Consider the following 21,608-nt stretch of genomic DNA (forward strand, 5'->3'; position numbering starts at 1 on the left):
CCATTCTTGAATTCACAACCTGAAGCATTAATCTGTCTTCCTTCCATTCCCGCTAAATGGATTCGGCGACAACAGCTCCTCCCCCGTTGCAGGAGCTGGAGCTCGACAACCTCAAAGCTCTCAAAGTCCTAGGAAAAGGTGCCATGGGTACCGTCTTCCTCGTCCACGACACCACCACCAACAACTTCCCCTTCGCCTTGAAAGTCGTCGACAAAACCTGCATCCACGCAAAGCGCGACGCCGAACGCCGCGCGCGTTGGGAAATCCAAGTCCTTTCAACTCTCTCCCACCCCTTTCTTCCTACCCTCCTGGGATCATTCGAGTCCCCACAGTTCTTAGCCTGGGCCCTACCCTACTGTCCCGGCGGCGACCTCAACGTCCTCCGCTACCGTCAAACCGACCACGCCTTCTCCCCCACCGTCATCCGCTTCTACGTAGCAGAAATCCTCTGCGCGCTCCACCACCTCCATTCTATGGGCATAGCATACCGTGACCTCAAACCAGAAAATGTCCTCATCCAAAACAACGGCCACATCACCCTCACCGATTTCGACCTCTCCCGCAAACTCACCCTCAAACCCAAACCCCTTCTTCCTTCGATGCCCGTGCCCAATCCCAAGCTCAAAGAACCCCGCCGAAAACACCGCCGCAACTTTTCCCGCTGGATCCCCCTCCCTGCCCTCGACGGGAACCGTAGGAAGGCCAACTCCAACGCCCTCAAGAAAGCCAAGTCCGCGCGAGTCAGCCCGGTGAGTAGACGAAAACTGAGTTTCTCCAACGGCGAGCGCTCCAACTCGTTCGTCGGCACCGAGGAGTACGTCTCGCCGGAGGTCGTTCGCGGCGACGGCCACGAGTTCGCCGTTGATTGGTGGTCCCTCGGAATACTCATCTACGAAATGCTCTACGGTACGACGCCGTTCAAAGGCAAGAATCGTAAGGAAACGTTCCGCAACGTCCTCAACAAGGCGCCGGAGTTCGTCGGCAAGAGAACCGCGCTAACGGACCTTATCGAGAAGCTCCTGACGAAGGATCCGACGAGGCGGTTGGGTTACACGCGCGGCGCTGCGGAGATCAAGGAGCATGAGTTCTTCCGAGGGGTGAAATGGGACCATTTAACCGAGGTTGTGCGGCCGCCGTTCATTCCGTCGCGGGACGATGGCTCCGCGGAGTCGATGGAGAAGCTTTTCGCCGGGAATTCTGGCATGGATATTAGGGGTTACTTTCAGAATCTTAGATCGGTGCCACCGTCACCGTCAGGGTCACCGTCGGCGTTCCCATCATCGCCGCCGTGGCAGTTAAAGAGAAATGTTTCTCTAACGGAATTCTAACCCACGTGCATGCGCACTGTAGCACGTGCGAGAGTTTGTTATTCTTTTGAGTGATATTGTAATATTGTGTGTATAGAATAACGGTAGATGGTGAAAAACGGAATTAGCAATGTTAGTTAGTACAAACTTGAAACAGTAAGAGTTGCAGAATACGATTTTTACGAACCTTTTTCTCCCCTCTCATTGTCCTGTCTTGTAAAACATCTTTATGAATTACCTTAAAAGGGGATACGAAAACAATCTCAGGTAAAATAAGAACATCTTTTTTTAAGCACTCGTGATTCTTTTATTAAAAATCACAGGATGATGTGTCTTAGTTTTGTTCTTATCAAAGTTTCGTGAAGATAAAACATTATACAACATTTTTAAAATATAAAATTTGTTATAGAACAATTTGTAAAATCATAGATATTAGTTATTTTTGTCAAAATAATTTGTTTGGCCATATGAAAAAATGTCGTGGTTTGGTTGTTGCGCGTAGATAATGAATGGTTAGAATGTTTTGGGTGTGGAGCGTAATGAATGAATGAATATTGTTCAAAAACTGACATCATTACAGTGATTTTGGGCGGTAAGAAAGTGGTCATAAAATTAAAGAGTTTAACTGTAATGTTCAAGCTGCATCGAGTGCCAATTATTACAAATCATTGCTTTTAACAAGTTTACCCGTGTAAAGTTTATATATAAAAAATACACGAAAAGATTTGACAAAAAGGAAACTAATAATGAAACATACAAAGTCCAACATACAATATAAACACCAAAATTTGTTGAGTATATTGTCGTGTATTCGATTTATGGCCCTGTATATAAAGAAAAAATTTGCTATAAAATACAACGTTTACTTCAATAATCTCAAAACAAGTTTATGATTATCTGTTGAGAGATATTTTTTGGTGAAAATAAGAAAAGCAGTAGTAATATTATAAATAAATAAAAAGGGAAATTTATATTATATTTTAAATAAACTAAGCTTAATTTTAAAATCTATTGACTAAGGTACATAATGTTTTTAAATGAAATTTAAACTTCAAGCATTTATATTACATGAATCTGTTTACAATGAATGAGTATGAAAGTGATAGAAAATGTCTTGAAAGAAGAAGTGGGCATATGAATTAGGAAGGACATAGCCAATGAGATTGGGCTGTTACTTCTTGCACTCCATATTTCAGATTTTATTTTTCACAATGCATGAAATCACTTCCAGGAAGATTTTTTGGGAAGAGGTGCTGGAAGAAAATTGATACGGTGCAGGAAGTAACATCCATAAGATTGCAACTCAGACTTAAATTGTGAATGGGCTTGCCGACCAAAAAACATATGTTGTTCTTTTGAGAGTTACTCCCTCCATCACCCCATCTTCTCCCAACACCTCTCCCATTTTTCTTAAATTCCAATCCTACCCTTTTTATTTTTACCTTTGCCTATTTTACTTTTTAACTTTTAAAACCCAAATCCCCTCTCACTTTCACTTTCACTCCCCCGGTTGGTGCAAGGCAATTAGCGTAAGGTGCAAGCCCAAAAGAGAGTTTGATTCATGTTGAGCACCGTAAGGGCCAGAGGCTACGACCTCTACAAGGCAATCGTCACCTCTAATCTTCAAATGGACTTTCTCTCTCACCAGAACGACAACAACACCACCTCGCGCGCCTTCACCTTCTTCGCTCCCACAGGCGCATCCCTCTTTGCCCTCAACATGACTCAGATCGCCTCCACTTACACCGACACGCTCCGTTTCCACGTCGTCCCTCGCCGCCTCTCTCTCGCCTACCTCCGCCTCCTCCCCGACGGTTACACGCTTCCCACGCTCCTCCCTCAATGCCTTCTCCAACTTACGCGCCGCAATACCTTTGCCATCGCCGTCAGCGGTGTCGACGTTGCTTTCCCCGACCTCTATTACGACCACTACTTCTCCGTTCACGGCCTCGCCGGAATTCTAAGTCCCCGATCCAACATTTATCCTTCTCATTCTCCTTCGCGTTCGTTGGTGTAGTTGGCTCCTCCGATTCGTTAAGAAGTTGTCCTAACTCGTCGTCGAACCAACCAGTTATTGCTCCAGTTCTGAAATTCGCTTCCTTACGCGTTCCCCCGGTTGAGGCTCCAACATCGGCCACTTCGCTGATTGGTTCTTCAGAAGAGGAATCTGAGTGAAAAGGTTATACTCCGACAAGTTTGCCTCTAAGATATCCTGGTTCAGCAATATCACAACCACCAGAGGGATATTCCGACACTTTGGCTTCAGCTCCAGTGCCCGAAGCATTAGAAGGAATGAGAAAGTGTCTGGGGTTGGAAGAATTTGACATTTCAATTTGAGTGACACTCACATTGTGTGCAACAGATGTGGATATCCTTTCACGAATCTTGACATGCGTTTAAGAAGCAACTCATATCCACATCTGTTAGACTTATATATTTAAACTTGTGAAACTTGTAGGACTACCTTCAACCACCACCTCCTACCACTGCACCTTCTTGCACCACTACTAAGCTTTGCCACTTCCTCTAATCTAATCACTGCACCGCAACGAAGCTTTGCTATCTCCAACCAAACACACCACAATAACCCCACACTACACCACCATACTTTTCAGCAAACAAAAATCATAGGAAGAAGAAAATTGAGAGGAATTTCATTCAAGCGGAAGTGGTTGACTGTTGTGGAGGTGCATATAATGGTGGGTGGGGACATTAATGAAGTGCTTGGTTGTTGGGTAAAAAAATAAAAATAGAAATTAAATATTAGTGAATGACAAAAGAGGAATGGGGGAGGTGGAGGAAGTTGTGTGTGGTGGTGGAGGGAGTAACTCTTTCTTCGTTTTTTTTTTCAGGCCCAAAATTGGAATTAGAGTTGGGCCGAGTGGTGACCCTTTCGCCCAAGCAGTACTAAATGAAGTCCAATATTAACAGAAGAAAAGGGATAAAATACTTTCTTTTACGGTATCAAATCACTGTGCTTCGGTTGTTTCCAATATTACGGCAGAGGAATAAGAAGAGGAGAAAGTCAGAAAGTCATTTTGAAAAACTCATGTGCGAAACCTTAAACTTAAATAATTTTATTCTCGTTTTTCTAAAAGTAATTATTTTAGTTTCTAAAATGTATCAGCCTTAAAATTTTGCTAATATTTTACTCTACACACTCACGTTTGGCCACGTGTCATTAAAATTACTAATTTTTAAAATATTAAATTAAAAAAATGAAAACTTTAATTATGTTGGAGTGTTTTTAACATTCAATTTTTCCAAATTCATCCTCTTCTCCAAAACAAAATGTCATCTAGGGTTTCATTTTTCCCTCTTTGCTGGTCACTCAACTCCATCACGTCTTCCACCGAACCAAAGCCACCGCCGGTGACTCCAGCCGTCACTGGAAACCTCATTCATAAGAAAAAGAAGCCCCTAAGTAATAAGACGAGATTATTTGAATAATTACTATGTTTTTATAAGCAGTATTTAACAGTGTTTTAGATTTAATAAAAATTATATTATTGTCACGGTTAAAGAATAAGATAGGAAATACTGACTGTTCTTTTTTTCTAATGTTTGTACTAATTTGCTTCTTACCTTTATTTATCTATCTGATTTAATCTTGTTAGACCATTGTTTAGTCGAGTTAAAGTGTATATTTAATAAAAAGTAGAATCCTTATTAGAAATTAAGACCTCAATAATTTAGATATAAAATATAGCACAATACTAAATTTAAAAAATATTCAGAACTAGCCAAATATTCAACAACTAGACTGTTTTGCATTGATTCAATGAATTGTACTGAGTTATATGATTGATCAAAGTCATCAGTTACTTTCAGGAAAATACACTTATTTTCTCTCATGAAATTATATTAAATAATACTCGTTTAGTTATAAAACAAGCAACTATATTTCTTAAGTTTAAATAAATAGCGATTACATCCCTTATAGTTTTAGAAGTCACTCACTTTCCTTATATTTTTAATAAAATACCATATATGTTTTACATATTTATTAAAATAATACTACTTTTTTTATTTCATATATGTAAAAATAACATAGAAATATTAAATATATATATATATATATATATATATATGTAAAATTAAACTATTTAATTATTATATACTAACAATATCTAAAAGAAAATTACTCAGTTATAAATTGTTTCATAAAATATGAAAATTTATATTTTTTTAAGGAAATATGTTCTTAATACAACATATTGGAATAGTATTAAATATATGATTAAATTTATTACCTTAGTATTGTATTTAAATTTTGTTTTAATATAAGTGTAAATATGTTGTACAAAATATAAATATTTACTCATAAGTGAAAATGAAAATTAAGAATATACCATGTATTATAAGTTGCCAACGAAAATCATATATTGATTTTTAGATTTTCTTCTCCATAATAATAAATATATAAATAAATAAGTAAATATTTGGGATGTTAGTTTCTTTTAAGTTTTCATTCTAAAACAAATTATGATTGTGATGTGTAATTCTAAGTTCTTAAAATTAATTTCTTAATATAGTATCAGAGGTCAAAATTTATTTTTTAAAAGATGTTTATTGAATTTATTGTTGTTTTGTACATGAGATGTATTTTGACACGAGAAGTGTGTGTTGAAATTTCTATATCAACTAAAAATAATACTAAATTATAATATATAAGTAAGTACAAACCTCATCTTACAAATTAAATTTATAAGATTAAGTTAAGTTAAAAGTTTAATTTTTAACATTTTCTTTAAAAGAAAAGTAGTAATGATCATAAAAAGACTAAAAACAAAAAGGATGAAGATAAATTAAATATACTTAAAAAAGCTAGAGTTCTTGAAGTTGCTAGTTTTTGTCTTAAAAACCATATTTAGATGAATTATTTTTTCACCAATGAATCAGTTTAGTATTAATTTTGTTTGCATATAGAAGGGGAAATATGATGGGATTTTTCTAGAGTAGGAAAAAGACAAAGAAAGTCAAGAAGAAAATGATGCATTTTACAGCATTAAGCCAATGGAGTTTGCATCATTCTTCCACAAAGAAGTGGTTGTTTGCACCACAATTTATATACATTTCAATCACTTGAGAAAAAGATAAAAGTGGAGAGAGCAAGTTGAGTGATGGATCTACAGGCCCTCTCTGTTTTCTTCTGTTTGATTCTGTCCATAAAATAATCTGCATTATTCCTTCCCTTTCTTCTTAAAAGGCCTTGGCCCATTGCAGCCCTATTCATATCAACCAGTGTCTCATGATTAGGGTATTGAAATCGTTAGACAAATCTTCGATCATGGTAATAATTTGAACCGGATGGAATTAATTACTTTCAAAGTTGTGATGTTGTGTTCCTCTTGTGGAGAACATTCAGATGTTTGGTCAGTCTGCAATAACATCCAATAAGAAAACCATATCTTTCATAAACTAACCTTTTAAATACATTTGTGATGAATGAAGATGAAAACACTTCATCGTTTTCTACCATAATTTATGTGTAGAATTTGGACATTATAAAATATAAGATTATATAACACTATCCCAATATTTTAATTATTCTTAATTTCTTCGTATGTTTTACTCTTACTTGCAGTTTTATGTTCAACTGTAGTTTTGTTCTCCTTCAATTATTACATGCAATTTGGATCTTTCTTCTTTTTTTTAGTTTAATTAAAATTCAAAAATTTTGTAAGAAAATAGTATGATAATGTTTGTAAGAAAAAATGTTGGATATTTTGTTGATTTTGGCATGGGATGTATAGAGAGAAAAGGGTTGGGTAGAAATAGGAAATGAGAAAGTTTGTGTAAGTAGAATATGTTGAAATGGTAGAAAATGGAAGGCTAATTAATGGTGTGGGGGTGGTTCAACGAAATTTGGATGAGTGCAAAGTGCCATCCCACTTGCATATCGACATCATCGTATTAATTATGCGAAAGCAACATACATTGTTGTACAACCCAAATCCTCTCATCTTTCTAAACAAGGAATTCTGTCCGTGTCAAATTCGAAAACTATTAACTCATTCTATCACCATATGCCTTATGCAACAAACCAATCATTCCATCATCACTCACTTGTGTTTCCCTTCAAGCAATCAACTACATGCCATCTCTTACATATCTTTTCTATGTTTTCATGAATTTATTAAGAAAATATGAATTGTAAAACTTTCAAGCCCTATTAAGCTAAACGAGACATTTATGGTTAATTTGCACGAGAATATAATTGAAGCATATACGCAGTTTTTCTTAAAAGGTACCATTTTCTGTAGTGTTGCACGGATCAATCATGTGCCTGACTTAAGCAAGAATTGAAGTTCCAAGGCTTAAGAAATTCAGAGTGATTCAGATATCAAAACGTAGCTATTTCTTTCGCACACTTTTTCTTATTTATTTATTTGCAAGTAACGAAGGTGCTCGGTAGCAGGGTCTCTTTATTGATCATTAAACTTAATTAGTAAAAGTTATTACTAAATCAATCACACTATATAAGCTCTAAAATGGGTCCACACAGCAATGAAATGTTAATGTAAACAGCTGCTTAAATTAGTTTCTGATTTAGTTATTAATTGATTCCATAAACTTCACAGTTGATTGTAATGAAACGTTCTGACATGTATGTTAGGTAATTCCTTATTGAGTTCACGAAAGGTATGTGCTTGTACGTTAGGTCGGAGTCGAGTATGCCATCAGTTTTCTAGTTTATATGAAGAAACCAAAGTCTGAGCCTAATTTCATCGTTTTCCTGGAAATTCATTTACGAACAAAAAAAAAGTTGTTTTCCACAAAGTATTCCTTTTCTTGCTATGAGTTGTAGTGTTACCAATAAAGCAATCACAATGGACATTATTTCATGCGTTAGTAAGAAATAGGCATCCCAATAGTCCTAAAGTAAAACATCATCCAATCTTTTCTCCACATGTCAAGATGCTCCTACCATGCCTGAACTCAATTAGGCTTATTAGGTTTTTTAAAATTTATGTTTATTTGTAGATATTCAATGATATTTAGGAAAAATATTTTATAATTTTTTAAAATAAAATATAAAATATAATATAATATAAATTTTAATTTTAATTAAATTTAACTAAATAAAATAAATTAAATTTAGTTTAATAAAGTATAAATTAAATTTTTAATTTTAACAAAAGTATGATTACCAGTAGTATGATACTTACATCTAACATGTTTATAAAAAAGTATTAAAATACTTTATACTTATGGGTAAAAAATTTCTCAAGATATCAATTATCTGTCAAGATTTTTATCTACGAATGCTTACATATACATATATTTTTGTCATCTCTAATTAGACCTATGTTTGGTTGTGCATCCAATATACTCATTTACTATGTCTTTATCTCAAAATTAGAAAATTTCACATTCCCAAGTATATTATTGAATAATAATATAAGGGATACAACTTTTATTTTAGAAACTGATTTTGTGATATTGATGTGTAAATTTATTTTATTTACTATCACGTTACATTCATTCAAATTTTATTAAATTGTTGTATAATGTATTATTAAATTTATACTAAACTATCAATAAATATTTAATTTTATAGTTAATATATTCATTTATTAATTGATATTGACATACTATTATGAAATCATAATATATAAATAAATTTATTAGATAAGTTATTTTATGTGTACGTTGAGAATTTAAGTAAGTTTAAGTTTTACAATATAAGAAAATTAAGTAAATTCATTATCTACAAATTTTAAATTGGAAATGATGCCAATTTTTTATTAAAGTTAAATTCATATATCATTTTGATGTTATATCTCTCAAATCTCAAATGAAGAGACATATAAATGATATCAAAGTCGATGGTTTATATTAATGACTAATTCTGACGAGCTATAATATAAATAAAAGATATTAAATATAAAAATTTCTTAAATCAAAATTTTTTCTGCAAAAAAAATTCAATAATTTATTATTATAAGATTTTGAATTAGAAGTAAAGTCAATCCTATGTTAATTGAACTTATATCTCATTTCAGTGTTATATTTCTTCTTTTAAGTTTTCTTGATATGTCGATTATGAAATCATAATATAGTCCAGTTTATCATATAATTATTTTAAGCGTATAAGTGGGAAAATGGAATATTAACGAAAGTTTAATTGGAGAGTCGCACTAACCAGGTTTGGTACTTGAACTTAATTTAAGCAGAAGAACATTGGACTGTGTTTTCACTTTTCCTTCGTGTTGGAAGGTACAAGAGTGGGCTTTACTTTATATGGACACAGACAATCTTAAATTAAATTAATTGGAACCAAACGTAATGCCTAGTAACTTTTGTTAACGTTCACATTAGTTTTTCTCACATCACTTGACTTTCCTTCTCAAGAAAATTCTCCTGTTTTTTCCTGAAATCTCTTTAACATTATATCTGGGTGGATCACTAAACAAATCATTGATTGAAGAAATATTCATCATCACAAAGGACATATCCTATTCAATGAAAATATATATATAACACAATGTATCCATAAATCTTTCTCATTTATTTGTTATCAAATTTATCTACTTTTAAAAAATTTAAGTGTAGCAAAATTTTTAATATTAAGAAAATATCACTATTTATTTCACTATCATATTTATTGTTTTTCTAAATACGTCATTTCAATGCTAAATAATTAAGACCATACTTTTCTTCTTTTCTTCAATTGGTCTGTTATGCTTTCTATAGAGTTCAACTCTGTTATTTCTTCTTATCCCTTTTGTGTTATCTTCTATATAATGACAAAATTATATTGAATTTTAAAATATATAATGAAACAAAACCTATCTTTATCACAAATTGCAAAACCCAAAAGAGATTGGGAGGAAGTTGAAGGAGAACAATCCGCTATGAGAATGTATGATTTGATACCATGTGGAATATTAAGTCATCTAGTTTTAAAAGAAACAAATATAATAACGTTATTTTAATTAAAAAACGGATGAATTTGACAAAAATGAACAGAGAATATTATAATTTACAGTGTAATATAAAAATATAATTTATTCATTTGATAAAAAAAAATTATCACATTGTTAAGCATATTTAAAAACACATGTCTAATTTTTAGCTTAAAATTATAATCTAAAAAGTTAGAAATTAATAGCATTATTGTAACATGTGGGATACTTCTTTTAATTTATAAGATTGAGTGAAATAAAAACTTAAATTAGATGTTTAAAGTCAAATTTAATTCGACATGTAATACATGAAATGAAATTCAAAATTACAAAATAAAGATAACATGCTTATATTGTACTCTTGTCATTGTGCCTATTACATATTTATACGGTTCTTACATAACCAAAACTATCTTTATTTATCTAACACAAAAATAATAAAGAAGGAATATAAACTAAACTAAATAAAACATAGTTTAAATATAATTTAAACAGTCAATTTAGTTTATTATGTTAAATCGATATTAATACAGATTGAAAGCTTCACTTATCAAAATTTAAGACATTTTTTTATCTTAAATTTCTATGGATTTTAATTTTTCTAATCTCTCCTTTTCACATTTCTTCACCTACCACCACCTCTCTCCAAATCTAAAGCTTCGAGAGAAACACTACCTCAAACCAACTTTCCACCTCACATAATTCAATTCTGACATTTTTAAAATATCTTCATTTTGGGCATAGCTTGCATAGAATGTTTTCTTCAATTTCTTTATTTAAGGAGTACCATAATGCTATTATGGTCCTAATTACCTTGGTTACTTTGTTTCAATGTTCAGATTTTGGTTTTGAAGAAATCTATACTGAGAGGTGGAAGAAGGTTTTAAGAGTTGGTGAGGGGCACGGAAAGTAGAATAAGGTGAAAGTAGAAAAAGGTGAAGGTGGAAGGAGAAAAAAAATCAGAATTCTTTTTTAGATTATATAAATTTTGATATTTGACATTTTTAAATAATATCAAGATTAATTTAAATGATAAAATTCACTATATCCAACAAATTTGTTACTCAATTATATATATATATATATATATATATATATATATATATATAAATATAAGTTATTATTAATCTTATTATACACAATTTTGTGATTAGATAATTATATAAAGCATATATACATTGTTACTTACATTTGTGATCAGAAACATTACAAAAATGACATATTTGCATGCCTGTTATTGTTTTACCATAAAAAAATAACAAAATTATTATGATTATAATTATAACAATAAAAATAAGTATAATTTTCTCGTATATTCTTTAACCAAAATAATCTTATCTAAAACTTTTGGCATATTTGTTTCAAGTGTTCTCACAAAAATTATATATATTTTTAGCAGAAAAACAACTTCTGAAATTTTTTACCTGTTAGTTATAGTTTTCGCATAAAAAGATAGTTTTTTTATAATTAAAATAGTCACTTCTAGAATTGTAGGTTTGTTAGGTTTTCAAATTAAAATAATCACTTCTAAAATATGTGGTATGCTTGTTACAGTTTTCTCATTTCAAAAGATCCTAAATGGAGTTTTGTATACTCCACTTTCACAATAAAAAAAACATTATATAATTAAAGGTGTATGTGGAAATTCTTAGAGACATACCTGCTAATATTTTAAAAACAGAAAAAGACAAACTGAAATTCTTCTCTCAAAGCCTTGGATAAATTAATGATTTTTTAGACTAATAAAAAAGTAATCCCTTTTTCACGCATATTTATGCGAAGTTGGTGTATTCGTGTGTACTGTAAAAAGACTAAAGTAGAAGCAGAGGTCATTTCTGCAAGAAAAAAAAAACTTGAAGACTTGGTAGGTGACTGCAGAAAAAGAATTACTCTTTATAATAAAAGTAAGAAATGTAAAACAATATTATAAAATAGTAAAATATTTAGAAGAAAGTTGTTATGTGCGTGAAAGCAAGACAGGCGATTGGGCCATCTGAAGTGTAATCTTAATGTGCAAATGCACAAACATGAACTTCAGCTTAGACATTTTTTCACTAATAATATGAATTGTAAAATTTTATAAATGGAGATATCCTTACATTCTCTAACAAAAAACTTTCCCAATTTGAATATTACTGTTTATGTAAATTGTTTGTTACATTAATTGTAAGTCCTTAGATATAAAACAGATTTAAACTTAAACATTGTTTTCCAGATCTATTGTGTTATCCGTTTGTTTAATTCAGTTTTGTAAACTTAAAGTTAAATTTTATCTTTTTCCTACATTAATTATCTTAGTCCTAAATATCCTTAATTAATTTAGTTATTATTGGTTTTGCTCTTCTGGGTAATTATAAGTGTTAAATTGCATTGAAAGTTGTCGAAAACATGGTGAGCAACATTTGATGAGATGTATTTGATGGGCATGTGACGATGAATAATAGAGGGCGGATGGTTGGTGTGAGTGATTAGCATGGTCATGGCTGATTGAAGGGGAAAGCTAATAGGTTATCTCAAAGGTCATATACTAACTCATAGCTTGGTTTCTGGACCTACTTTTTCTGCATCCTTGGTCACGGGACACAACATAAGCTAATTAAAAAAACAAAAAATGTTCACTAATACTAAAATACCAATATTCTAATACCAACGCTAATGCTAACACTATAAAAAGCATACATACACACACTTCAAGTCGTGACTTGTAAACCAACTCCACCTCCAAACCTTTTAACACATAACATTGTTCCATACTTTCACTCCCATTGTTCATCCGTGACATTTGCATTGTTGAGATGTGTTTTGTGGGGTGCGTTACCTTTCTCTCTCTCTTTGTCCCTATAGTTAAGACATGTTTTCTAGTACTATCATAGCTCATTCATTGTCTAACCTTTCTCTCTCTTCACTCTCCCCTTCTTGAATTCCGGGTGGTGTTGTGTACCACCTTGTGAATTTAGATTGCTTTCTCTGTTTCCAAATCCAAACCTTGCCTTTCACGAGATGAGTTTCAGTGTCACTTTGTTGGCTGCACCTACTGGACTCTAACCTGTTTTGTTTTCTAGTGGCTAAACGCACACACATATATATGCAGTCTTCTTCACATATCTATGCTGTCTAAACTATATCTTCCCTTCTTTCTCCTCCTCTCTCTCCCTCTGTTTATGTTCAACACTCTATTCATTAAATCTTAAGTATATCACTACCTTTTCCTTTGTATTTCTTATTCAACTTATTAACTTCTGGATGGTGTTCTGACTTCCTGGTGTAAATGTTTATTAGACTGTTAATTATTATCTGTTGTTGAATTGAGCTGGTCTGCTGGCAATGTTTAATGCTTTTTGGTTTTACTGTTGTTTGATTTTTGTTGGCTTACTCTGAATTTTCCAGTAGGATGAAGTGTTTCTTGTTTCTGTTTGCGGCCCTTACTTTGTGTGGTGGCTATACTGTGTCTAAGGAATGTACAAACATTCCGACTCAATCTCATTCATTCAGATACGAGTTACTGACATCGAAGAATGTAACATGGCGGGAGGAGGTGATGTCCCACTACCATTTAACTCCAACCGACGAAACTGCTTGGGCTGATTTGCTTCCGAGGAAATTATTGACAGAACAGAACCAACATGATTGGGGAATGATGTACAAGAAAATTAAGAACATGGGTGTGTCGAAGTCCCCAGAAGGATTTCTGAAAGAAGTGGCTCTTGAGGATGTGAAGTTGGATAAGGATTCAATCCATGGTAGAGCACAGCAGACAAACTTGGAGTATCTGTTGATGTTAGATGTTGACAGATTGATCTGGAGCTTTAGAAGGACAGCTGGTCTATCCACTCCTGGTACCCCTTATGGAGGATGGGAAGGTCCTGAAGTTGAGCTTCGCGGTCATTTTGTTGGTTAGTTTATTCCATTAATGCTCTTAACTCTTCCTATTTTCTTATCTTTTCCTTTTCTCATGTCTACCTTGTGTTTAATTTTGTGGGAAAATTTTCAATATGTTACACTCAACTCTCATAGACCCTTGCAGGGTTTCGATTTTCCTACACCTAACACCTAAAAAAAATAACATTTTTATTTTTTTAGTCTATTGATTCATCTTAAATAGTTACATATTTTAAAATAAAATGTTATTTTATAGGTGTTGAGTAAAAAGTTGGTGTTTGTGTACTATCACTCTTGTTTATACTCGCCTCCCACATGCTAATAATTAATTCCTACAAGGGGTGGATCCGGATTCCTCAACCATTAGATGAAAGATCTGACGACTGATATTTTGTGTTGGCAACTAAGACTTAAACAACACATTTAAAATTCGAGTCATTTAGTCTTTGTCAACAGTTACAATGCATTTACAGCATAAATGCGGGAAAAATCAACTGTACTGAATCCAATTGCCAAGGAGGAAAGGCCTTAAATGAAATCAAAACTTAATAACTTCTTAGTTGATTGATTACTTTCAAAGATTAAAAGGAAATAACGGTTGAAGGCTCTTTTTCTGACAATGTTTTTCCACCTTTTGGCTCAGAGCTTGAGAAGATTAAACTTTTTGTTGAATAAAAATTGGAGTGGAATTTAGACAATACTTCATAGGCACTGTTTTGCTATCCACAAACAGCAACAAATGTTTTCTGAGTTTTGTAAAGGTTGTCTTTCGATATCTAATGCTTATTCTAAAGGTTGGATTTCAATTACTGACTGTATTTGTTTACTAGGATTGAGGTTTGTTACTGACTTCTGAATACTGTCACAAACTGATGTGTAAAGAAACACACAAATGCATGTTTCTTTTTCTCTAGACTTTGGTGGACTTGTAACTTACCGAGCACACTACCCCTGCCTACAACTTTGAGCCTCTGCAATTCACTTTTGAAAGTTAATTTATGATTGTTTGTTTTTGACACTGTGAAGGGCATTACTTGAGTGCATCAGCTCTGATGTGGGCCAGCACACAGGATGATAGGCTGAAGCAGAAAATGTCATCTGTTGTTGCTGGCCTGTCTGCTTGTCAGGAGAAAATAGGGACTGGGTATTTATCTGCATTTCCATCTGAGTTGTTTGATCGATTTGAATCTGTTCAACCTGTTTGGGCTCCCTATTATACCATTCACAAGGTACAATCAAAAGTGGATTTTATTATGAAAGTACTTTGTTTTGACCTTATGTTGTGGTATTTCAACTGTTCATATTCGACAGATTTTGGCTGGCCTCTTGGATCAACACACATTTGCTAGAAACCCTCAAGCTCTAAAAATGGTGACATGGATGGTTGACTACTTTTACAAACGGGTACAGAATGTAATAACTAAGTCCACTATCAATAGGCACTATCAATCGCTGAACGAGGAAACAGGAGGAATGAATGATGTGCTTTACAGATTATACAGCATAACAGTAAGTTAACTGGTTTGCATAATTTCTTTAACTCTGTTGTTGATTCGTTTGTATGATGTTCTTGACCTGTATATTTGTAATACTTAAGCATAAGCGTTAACAAAATTGAATTATAGCACAAGGTACCTGTAAATTTCAATTTGGAAGTAAATGTGTCTTGCTTTTCTATGCAGGGAGATTCTAAACATCTATTGTTGGCTCACCTTTTCGACAAGCCGTGCTTTTTAGGGTTGCTTGCAGTGCAGGTAACGCTAAAAGTTTTCTTCTTGACAGAATTTCAATTTGTTTTTAAATCAGTTGTATTGAAATTTCAAAGTAATGTTGATTTTTAAATGAGTACCTATATTTGTATAAGTTTCCATATGAAATTTAAGGGTTGCTTTTTTCCAATTTTAATATTTTTGTGGGAAAACCTTAGTGAAATTGTATTTTTGCTGACTTGTGCTTGGAATTAAAATACTAAAAACTGCTTCGCATCTTGTGGGAGGCTGAGTCACCCTTTGTATTTCAAGTTTAATTTGTAGGAGAACAGATCTTGTGAAGGAGAAAATAGAGTCAATTTTCCACTTTTATGCATAGAAGAATTTTATTCTGCTAGAATGTTATTTATAATGTTGTGCTACCTTTGAATGAAACAATGAGATATTTGAATGTTGAACTCAGGACTTTTTTATTCTAGTACATAAATCGTGTTTAACTTTGCGTCATGCCCAAGAGTTAATTTTGAAGCTCTTGTTTCCGATGTAGGCTAATGACATAGCTGATTTTCATGCTAATACACACATCCCAGTTGTTGTTGGATCTCAAATGCGGTATGAAATCACAGGCGATCCACTTTATAAGGTGATTTGCTTCACTCACATTGTAGATTACAGTTGTATATTCATCAAGTTTAATGGAATAGTATTTATTAGCTATTTATTTCTGTAATATCATTCATTCTGTTCTTTAATTTTTATATGCAATTTATACTCTTGTTATACGTTTTCAACAATCTAGCATAAGTTGTCAATTTCTTGCCAAATTAACCTATTCACTTGCTAATATAACATGATGATAAGAGTCATTGAGACAACTCCATGAGCATTCGGTCTGTCCTTTTAGTTTTTACTTTTGGTCTTCATTTTGAAAATTTTCATATATTGCTGTGTTGCATTCCTTTGTATGTGTGCAGCATATCTGTCAAACTAGAGCATTTTTTTGTTTGGTCCCCTTTGTTGGGGTAATGTTTTGTTCAGTTAAACTGGAAGCAAAATTTAAGCCCGTTATTACTTAATATTCGGCATGTCTTTCAACTTTGTGAAATTTGTTCGTTTATTGGTCATAGGAAATTGGGACATTCTTTATGGACCTCGTAAACTCTTCTCACAGCTATGCAACTGGAGGGACATCAGTCAGCGAGTTTTGGTATAAAGATTTTGCATTTTTAGTTTTAGTTTTTGGTATCAAGTGGAACTGTCACGTTCTTAATTAGCAGATTACAAACTCTTTTACTTCAACTTTTACACAGGAGTAACCCAAAGAGAATAGCAGACAACTTAAGAACGACAGAGAATGAAGAGTCATGCACGACTTATAACATGTTGAAGGTGCAAACCAATCATTCATAATTTTATTTATCAGCTCGTCACGTAATACCTGGGAGGTTAAAAACGAGTGTATGAAAGTTTTTTCATAGTCATTTTAACTGTAAGAAGAGAGAAAACTGATTATCACATGGCAATTCATCATTAGATGTTCTTGATTCATGTCTTTATGTGTGTTTGTGAGTGTTTCCATTTTCTCGGCTCTCAAAAATACAATGATTTCAGGTTTCACGCCACCTCTTTAAATGGACCAAAGAAGTGTCTTATGCAGACTATTACGAGCGTGCCTTAACAAATGGAGTGCTCAGCATTCAAAGAGGAACAGATCCTGGAGTGATGATTTACATGCTTCCACTTGGTATTGGAGTTTCCAAGGCTAAAACTGGACACAGTTGGGGAACACCGTTTGACTCTTTCTGGTGCTGCTACGGAACTGGTATACGATTGTTTTGTTTATATACTTCCCAAAATGCATCATACTGCACCACGATCTTATTTCAATTGCCTTTTCTGTTTATTAGGAATTGAATCATTCTCAAAGCTGGGGGATTCTATCTATTTTGAAGAGGAAGGGAAAGGCCCTTCACTTTACATCATTCAGTACATATCAAGCTCATTTAATTGGAAATCTGGCAAAATCTTCCTCAATCAGACAGCTCTTCCAGCTTCTTCATGGGATCCTTACCTACGAGTCACATTTGCGTTATCTCCTGTTGAGGTAAATGTGACATTGTTTTATAGGATGTGGCATCTCATTTAGCTAAATATTCATCTTTGATACCTTTTAGAGGACAACAGGTTCATTATAACTGGTCCAGTCTAGTGTCTTTGTGCCAAAAAGATGTCTTGAATCTGCTTCAGGTAGTAAAAAGGGTAAAAATGTTTCTTCATCATGTGAAGGTAGGGGCCTCCGAACAGAACTGGGTGGAGAAGGCCTATTTGAATGTCTAAATTACCTTATGAATACTTTGTCAGTTAGACTTATTTTAAATTTTTAATTGCTAAACGAATAAGCTAAAGTATGATGGAAGGGTACAATATTTGTAATGAAATGTAATAAATTTGTGGGACTTACAATGCAAATTTTAAAACCATATTTGAGAACAAACTAACAAGATTTGGAATGAAAGATCCTCTGCATTTTTCTTCTACAAGTTTTCAGATCTTTTTACTTCTGCAGAGTGCTTCGTCTACACTGCACTTTCGACTACCAAGTTGGACTAGTCCAGATGGTGCCAAGGGGGTATTAAATGGTGAATCTTTGTCGCTGCCAACTCCAGGTGTGAATGTGTCTAACTTCCTTTTCATTATCCAAACTCAGATATTCCTCCGTTTGTCTTATTTCCACATTGGTGGCTAGAACGATTAGCCACAAAATAATAAATAGGAAAATTATTCATGGGCACATATTTTGCAGCAAATAATAATATTTGTGTACTTCTTTAACAGAAAAAATGAACACTTGAAACATTAAAGTCATGTTTCTCATGTTTTATTTTGTGCACCTCCAGGATCTTTTTTGTCAATCACAAGACAATGGAGTGCTAGTGACAAGCTCACTCTTCAGCTGCCCCTTACAGTAAGAACAGAGGCCATAAAAGGTAACTTGATGAGATAATCCATGAGTGTTGAATACTAGAATTTCTAATAAAAATTGGTAAAATTACTGACAGTGTTTCTGAACCAAACCTAGATGACAGGCCACAATATGCTTCTGTTAAAGCTATTCTTTATGGCCCTTATCTTCTTGCCGGTCATATAAGTGGTGGTGATTGGAACGACCTTAAAATTGAAGCTAACGATGCAGACTGGATCCTTCCTATTCCTGCCAGTTACAATAGCCAACTAGTTTCTTTTTTTCAAGATTTTGAAAAATCGACTTTTGTGTTGGCAAATTCAAACCAATCATTTGCAATGCAGAAGTTGCCTGAATCCGGCACTGATTTGGCTCTTAAAGCAACCTTTAGACTTGTCCTGAAAGAGTCATCCTCAAAGTTTTCAACATTAGCAGATGCTAATGATAGATCAGTGATGTTAGAACCATTTGATCTTCCTGGAATGAACGTGGTTCACCAAGGAGCAGATAAACCTCTTCTGATTGAAGATTCTTCCAAGGGCAAGCCATCTTCTGTTTTTGTTGTGGTACCAGGATTGGATGGAAGAAATGAAACCATATCTTTGGAATCAGAGAGTGATAAGGGCTGCTACGTGTATAGTGGTTTGAGCTCTAGTGCAGGAGTCAAGCTCAGTTGCAAATCTGATTCTGATTCTGATTCTTCATTTAACCAAGCAACAAGCTTTGTTGCTAGGGAAGGATTGAGCCAATACCATGCTATCAGTTTTGTGGCTAAAGGGGTTAGCAGGAATTTTCTTTTGCAGCCATTACTCTCCTTCAGAGATGAGCCTTATACAGTATATTTCAACATTCAAGATTGATACAATTTTTTCCCCTTGGAAATAAACAGTATAATGTGCTTCATCTATAAAAAATCAAGCTTCATCTATAAAAGATCAAGCAATCAATAAGCAAATGTGCAAATGTAGAAAGAATAGTTGATAGATATATCTTCCTGTGACTTGACCTTTCTGTGTATTCATTTATATAAATGAAAAGAGCCGAGAGGGGTAAGAGAAGTGATGATATATCTCACTACTCAGTGTAGCTGTTTTTGTTACTTCAGTGTATCAAAATTTAGTTGGCGTGTTCTATCAATTTGATGTGTGAATTATCTATATTAAACTTATTTATTTATCAGCAGAGAATTAACTTATGAATTAATCAACACATGCATAATAATGCTATATCATTGATAATGTGATTTGATAGAAACAGTCCAGAGAGTTCAAAGATTTTTTGAGATGGTTGCTAGAATATTAAAAATAATATTTATAATATCTTAAAATGAGATGATGATACTGGCATGATCATAATTTAGCTAATGATATGGTTTTAAGTTTATTCTTCTCACTTATCTATGTAAAGGAAGAAAAATATCAATATTACCTTTTTAGTCTTTTGATTAGAAATTTTATATATTATAGAATAATTTAACTCTTCTTTCTTATCATGATTGCCTTCAAGGGTTGAAGTAGATGAGAAATTGAGACTTCAAAATAGAAAGCAAATTGATTGATGATTTTCTTTTGATACATTATGTAGGCTTTATTATAAGATAGATTTTCTTTATGTCACTAAAGCTACCGTTACATATGCTTTTCTATTAAAAGTCATTATTTTAAAATAAATATCTATTTTATATATATATATATATATATATATAGGGGTTTGCTAACGCGCGTAGGCCTGTTTTTCAGTTGGTACATTTTAGCAATGTGTACCGGATTTTAGTAGACAAAAATACCCTTATATATTATGGATTCCAAGTTTTAAGGTTAAGGGTATTTTAATAATTTTCATTCTCAAAACTTAAAAAAAAAAAAAGAAACCCCCCAAACCCTTACTCACCTCTCTCATTCTCTCAATCCTTTCTCTTTTCATCTCTTTCACTCCAATCTTTTCTCTGTCATCCCTACTGTAGCCCCAATTGAAAAAAATCAGAAACACATGCCTTTAAAAAATTTTCCTTTGCAAAGAGTTGAGTCATTGACATATTCACCTTCAAGGCAAAGGTTCATTTCAAGATCTCTTCAAGGTTCATCATCTGTATTTGTTGAATCATCATCTCTAAAAAAAATCCTCCAGGCCAATTACCAATTCTTTCGGATGTCATTATGCTTGTGAAAATTAGATAAAATTATATACGACAAAAATTATAAAATGAAAACTTATTATAAAGTCATTTTTTGTAAGAAATTGTTTAACAACTGAGTGTTTCTGATTTTTTTCCTGACCAATTACCAATTCCTTTGATGTCATTATGGTTGTGAAAATTAGATAAAATTAGATAAGACAAAAATTATAAAATAAAAACTCATTATAAAATCATTTTTTGTAAGAAATTGTTTAAGAGCGAGTATTTCTGATTTTTTTCAGGTCAATTACCAATTCCTTTATGCTTGTGAAAATTGGATAAAATTAGATAAGACAAAAATTATAAGATGAAAACTCATTATAAAATCAGTTTTTTGTAAGATTGTTTAACAGCAAGTGTTTTTGATTTTTTCAATTGGAGCTACAGGGATGACAAAGAAAAGATTGGAGTGAGAAAGAGAAAAGAGAAAGGGTTGAGAGGAATGAGAGAGGTGAGTAAGGGTTTGGGGCCGGTACACATTGCTAAAATGTACCAACTGAAAAACAGGCGCGCGTTAGCAAACCCCATATATATATATATATATATATATATATATATATATATATATATATATATATATATATATATCATGGATTCTAAGTTTTAAGGTTAAGGGTATTTTAATAATTTTCATTCTCAAAAAAAAAAAGAAACCCCCTAAAT

The 21,608-nt window shown here is 33.1% G+C and overlaps 2 protein-coding genes and 1 pseudogene across 2 annotated transcripts; all 3 read left to right on the forward strand.

The window, feature by feature from the left end:
* Positions 1-1,493, forward strand: UCNL (AGC (cAMP-dependent, cGMP-dependent and protein kinase C) kinase family protein). Its single transcript, XM_047306492.2, has one exon. The coding sequence runs from the start codon at positions 57-59 to the stop codon at positions 1,326-1,328; it is 1,272 nt and encodes a 423-aa protein (XP_047162448.2). The 5' UTR covers positions 1-56; the 3' UTR covers positions 1,329-1,493.
* A 1,127-nt stretch (positions 1,494-2,620) lies between these two features.
* LOC124832312 (fasciclin-like arabinogalactan protein 19) lies at positions 2,621-4,107 on the forward strand (annotated as a pseudogene).
* Positions 4,108-12,888: 8,781 nt separating this feature from the next.
* On the forward strand, positions 12,889-19,906 carry LOC124832343 (uncharacterized). Its single transcript, XM_047306533.2, has 13 exons — positions 12,889-13,028; positions 13,607-14,112; positions 15,125-15,327; positions 15,410-15,607; positions 15,781-15,852; positions 16,355-16,450; positions 16,935-17,014; positions 17,118-17,196; positions 17,419-17,629; positions 17,715-17,911; positions 18,374-18,473; positions 18,705-18,794; positions 18,887-19,906. Exons 1-13 carry the CDS (start codon positions 13,015-13,017, stop codon positions 19,627-19,629), a joined length of 2,589 nt encoding a protein of 862 aa, XP_047162489.2. The 5' UTR covers positions 12,889-13,014; the 3' UTR covers positions 19,630-19,906.
* Positions 19,907-21,608: the final 1,702 nt, after the last annotated feature.

The sequence above is a fragment of the Vigna umbellata genome, chromosome 3 (genome assembly GCF_029865625.1).
Source record: "Vigna umbellata cultivar VRB3 chromosome 3, Vumbellata_1.0, whole genome shotgun sequence".
Classification (NCBI taxonomy): Eukaryota; Viridiplantae; Streptophyta; class Magnoliopsida; order Fabales; family Fabaceae; genus Vigna; species Vigna umbellata.

Bases quoted from the DNA above. Each gene is read 5' to 3' on its own strand.
- LOC124832343 (XM_047306533.2), top strand. The intron at 15,328-15,409 runs GTACAATCAAAA...CATATTCGACAG, and splicing joins CCTATTATACCATTCACAAG to ATTTTGGCTGGCCTCTTGGA. The intron at 17,015-17,117 runs GTATAAAGATTT...ACTTTTACACAG, and splicing joins ACATCAGTCAGCGAGTTTTG to GAGTAACCCAAAGAGAATAG.
- UCNL (XM_047306492.2), top strand. From the start codon at position 57: ATGGATTCGGCGACAACAGCTCCTCCCCCGTTGCAGGAGCTGGAGCTC.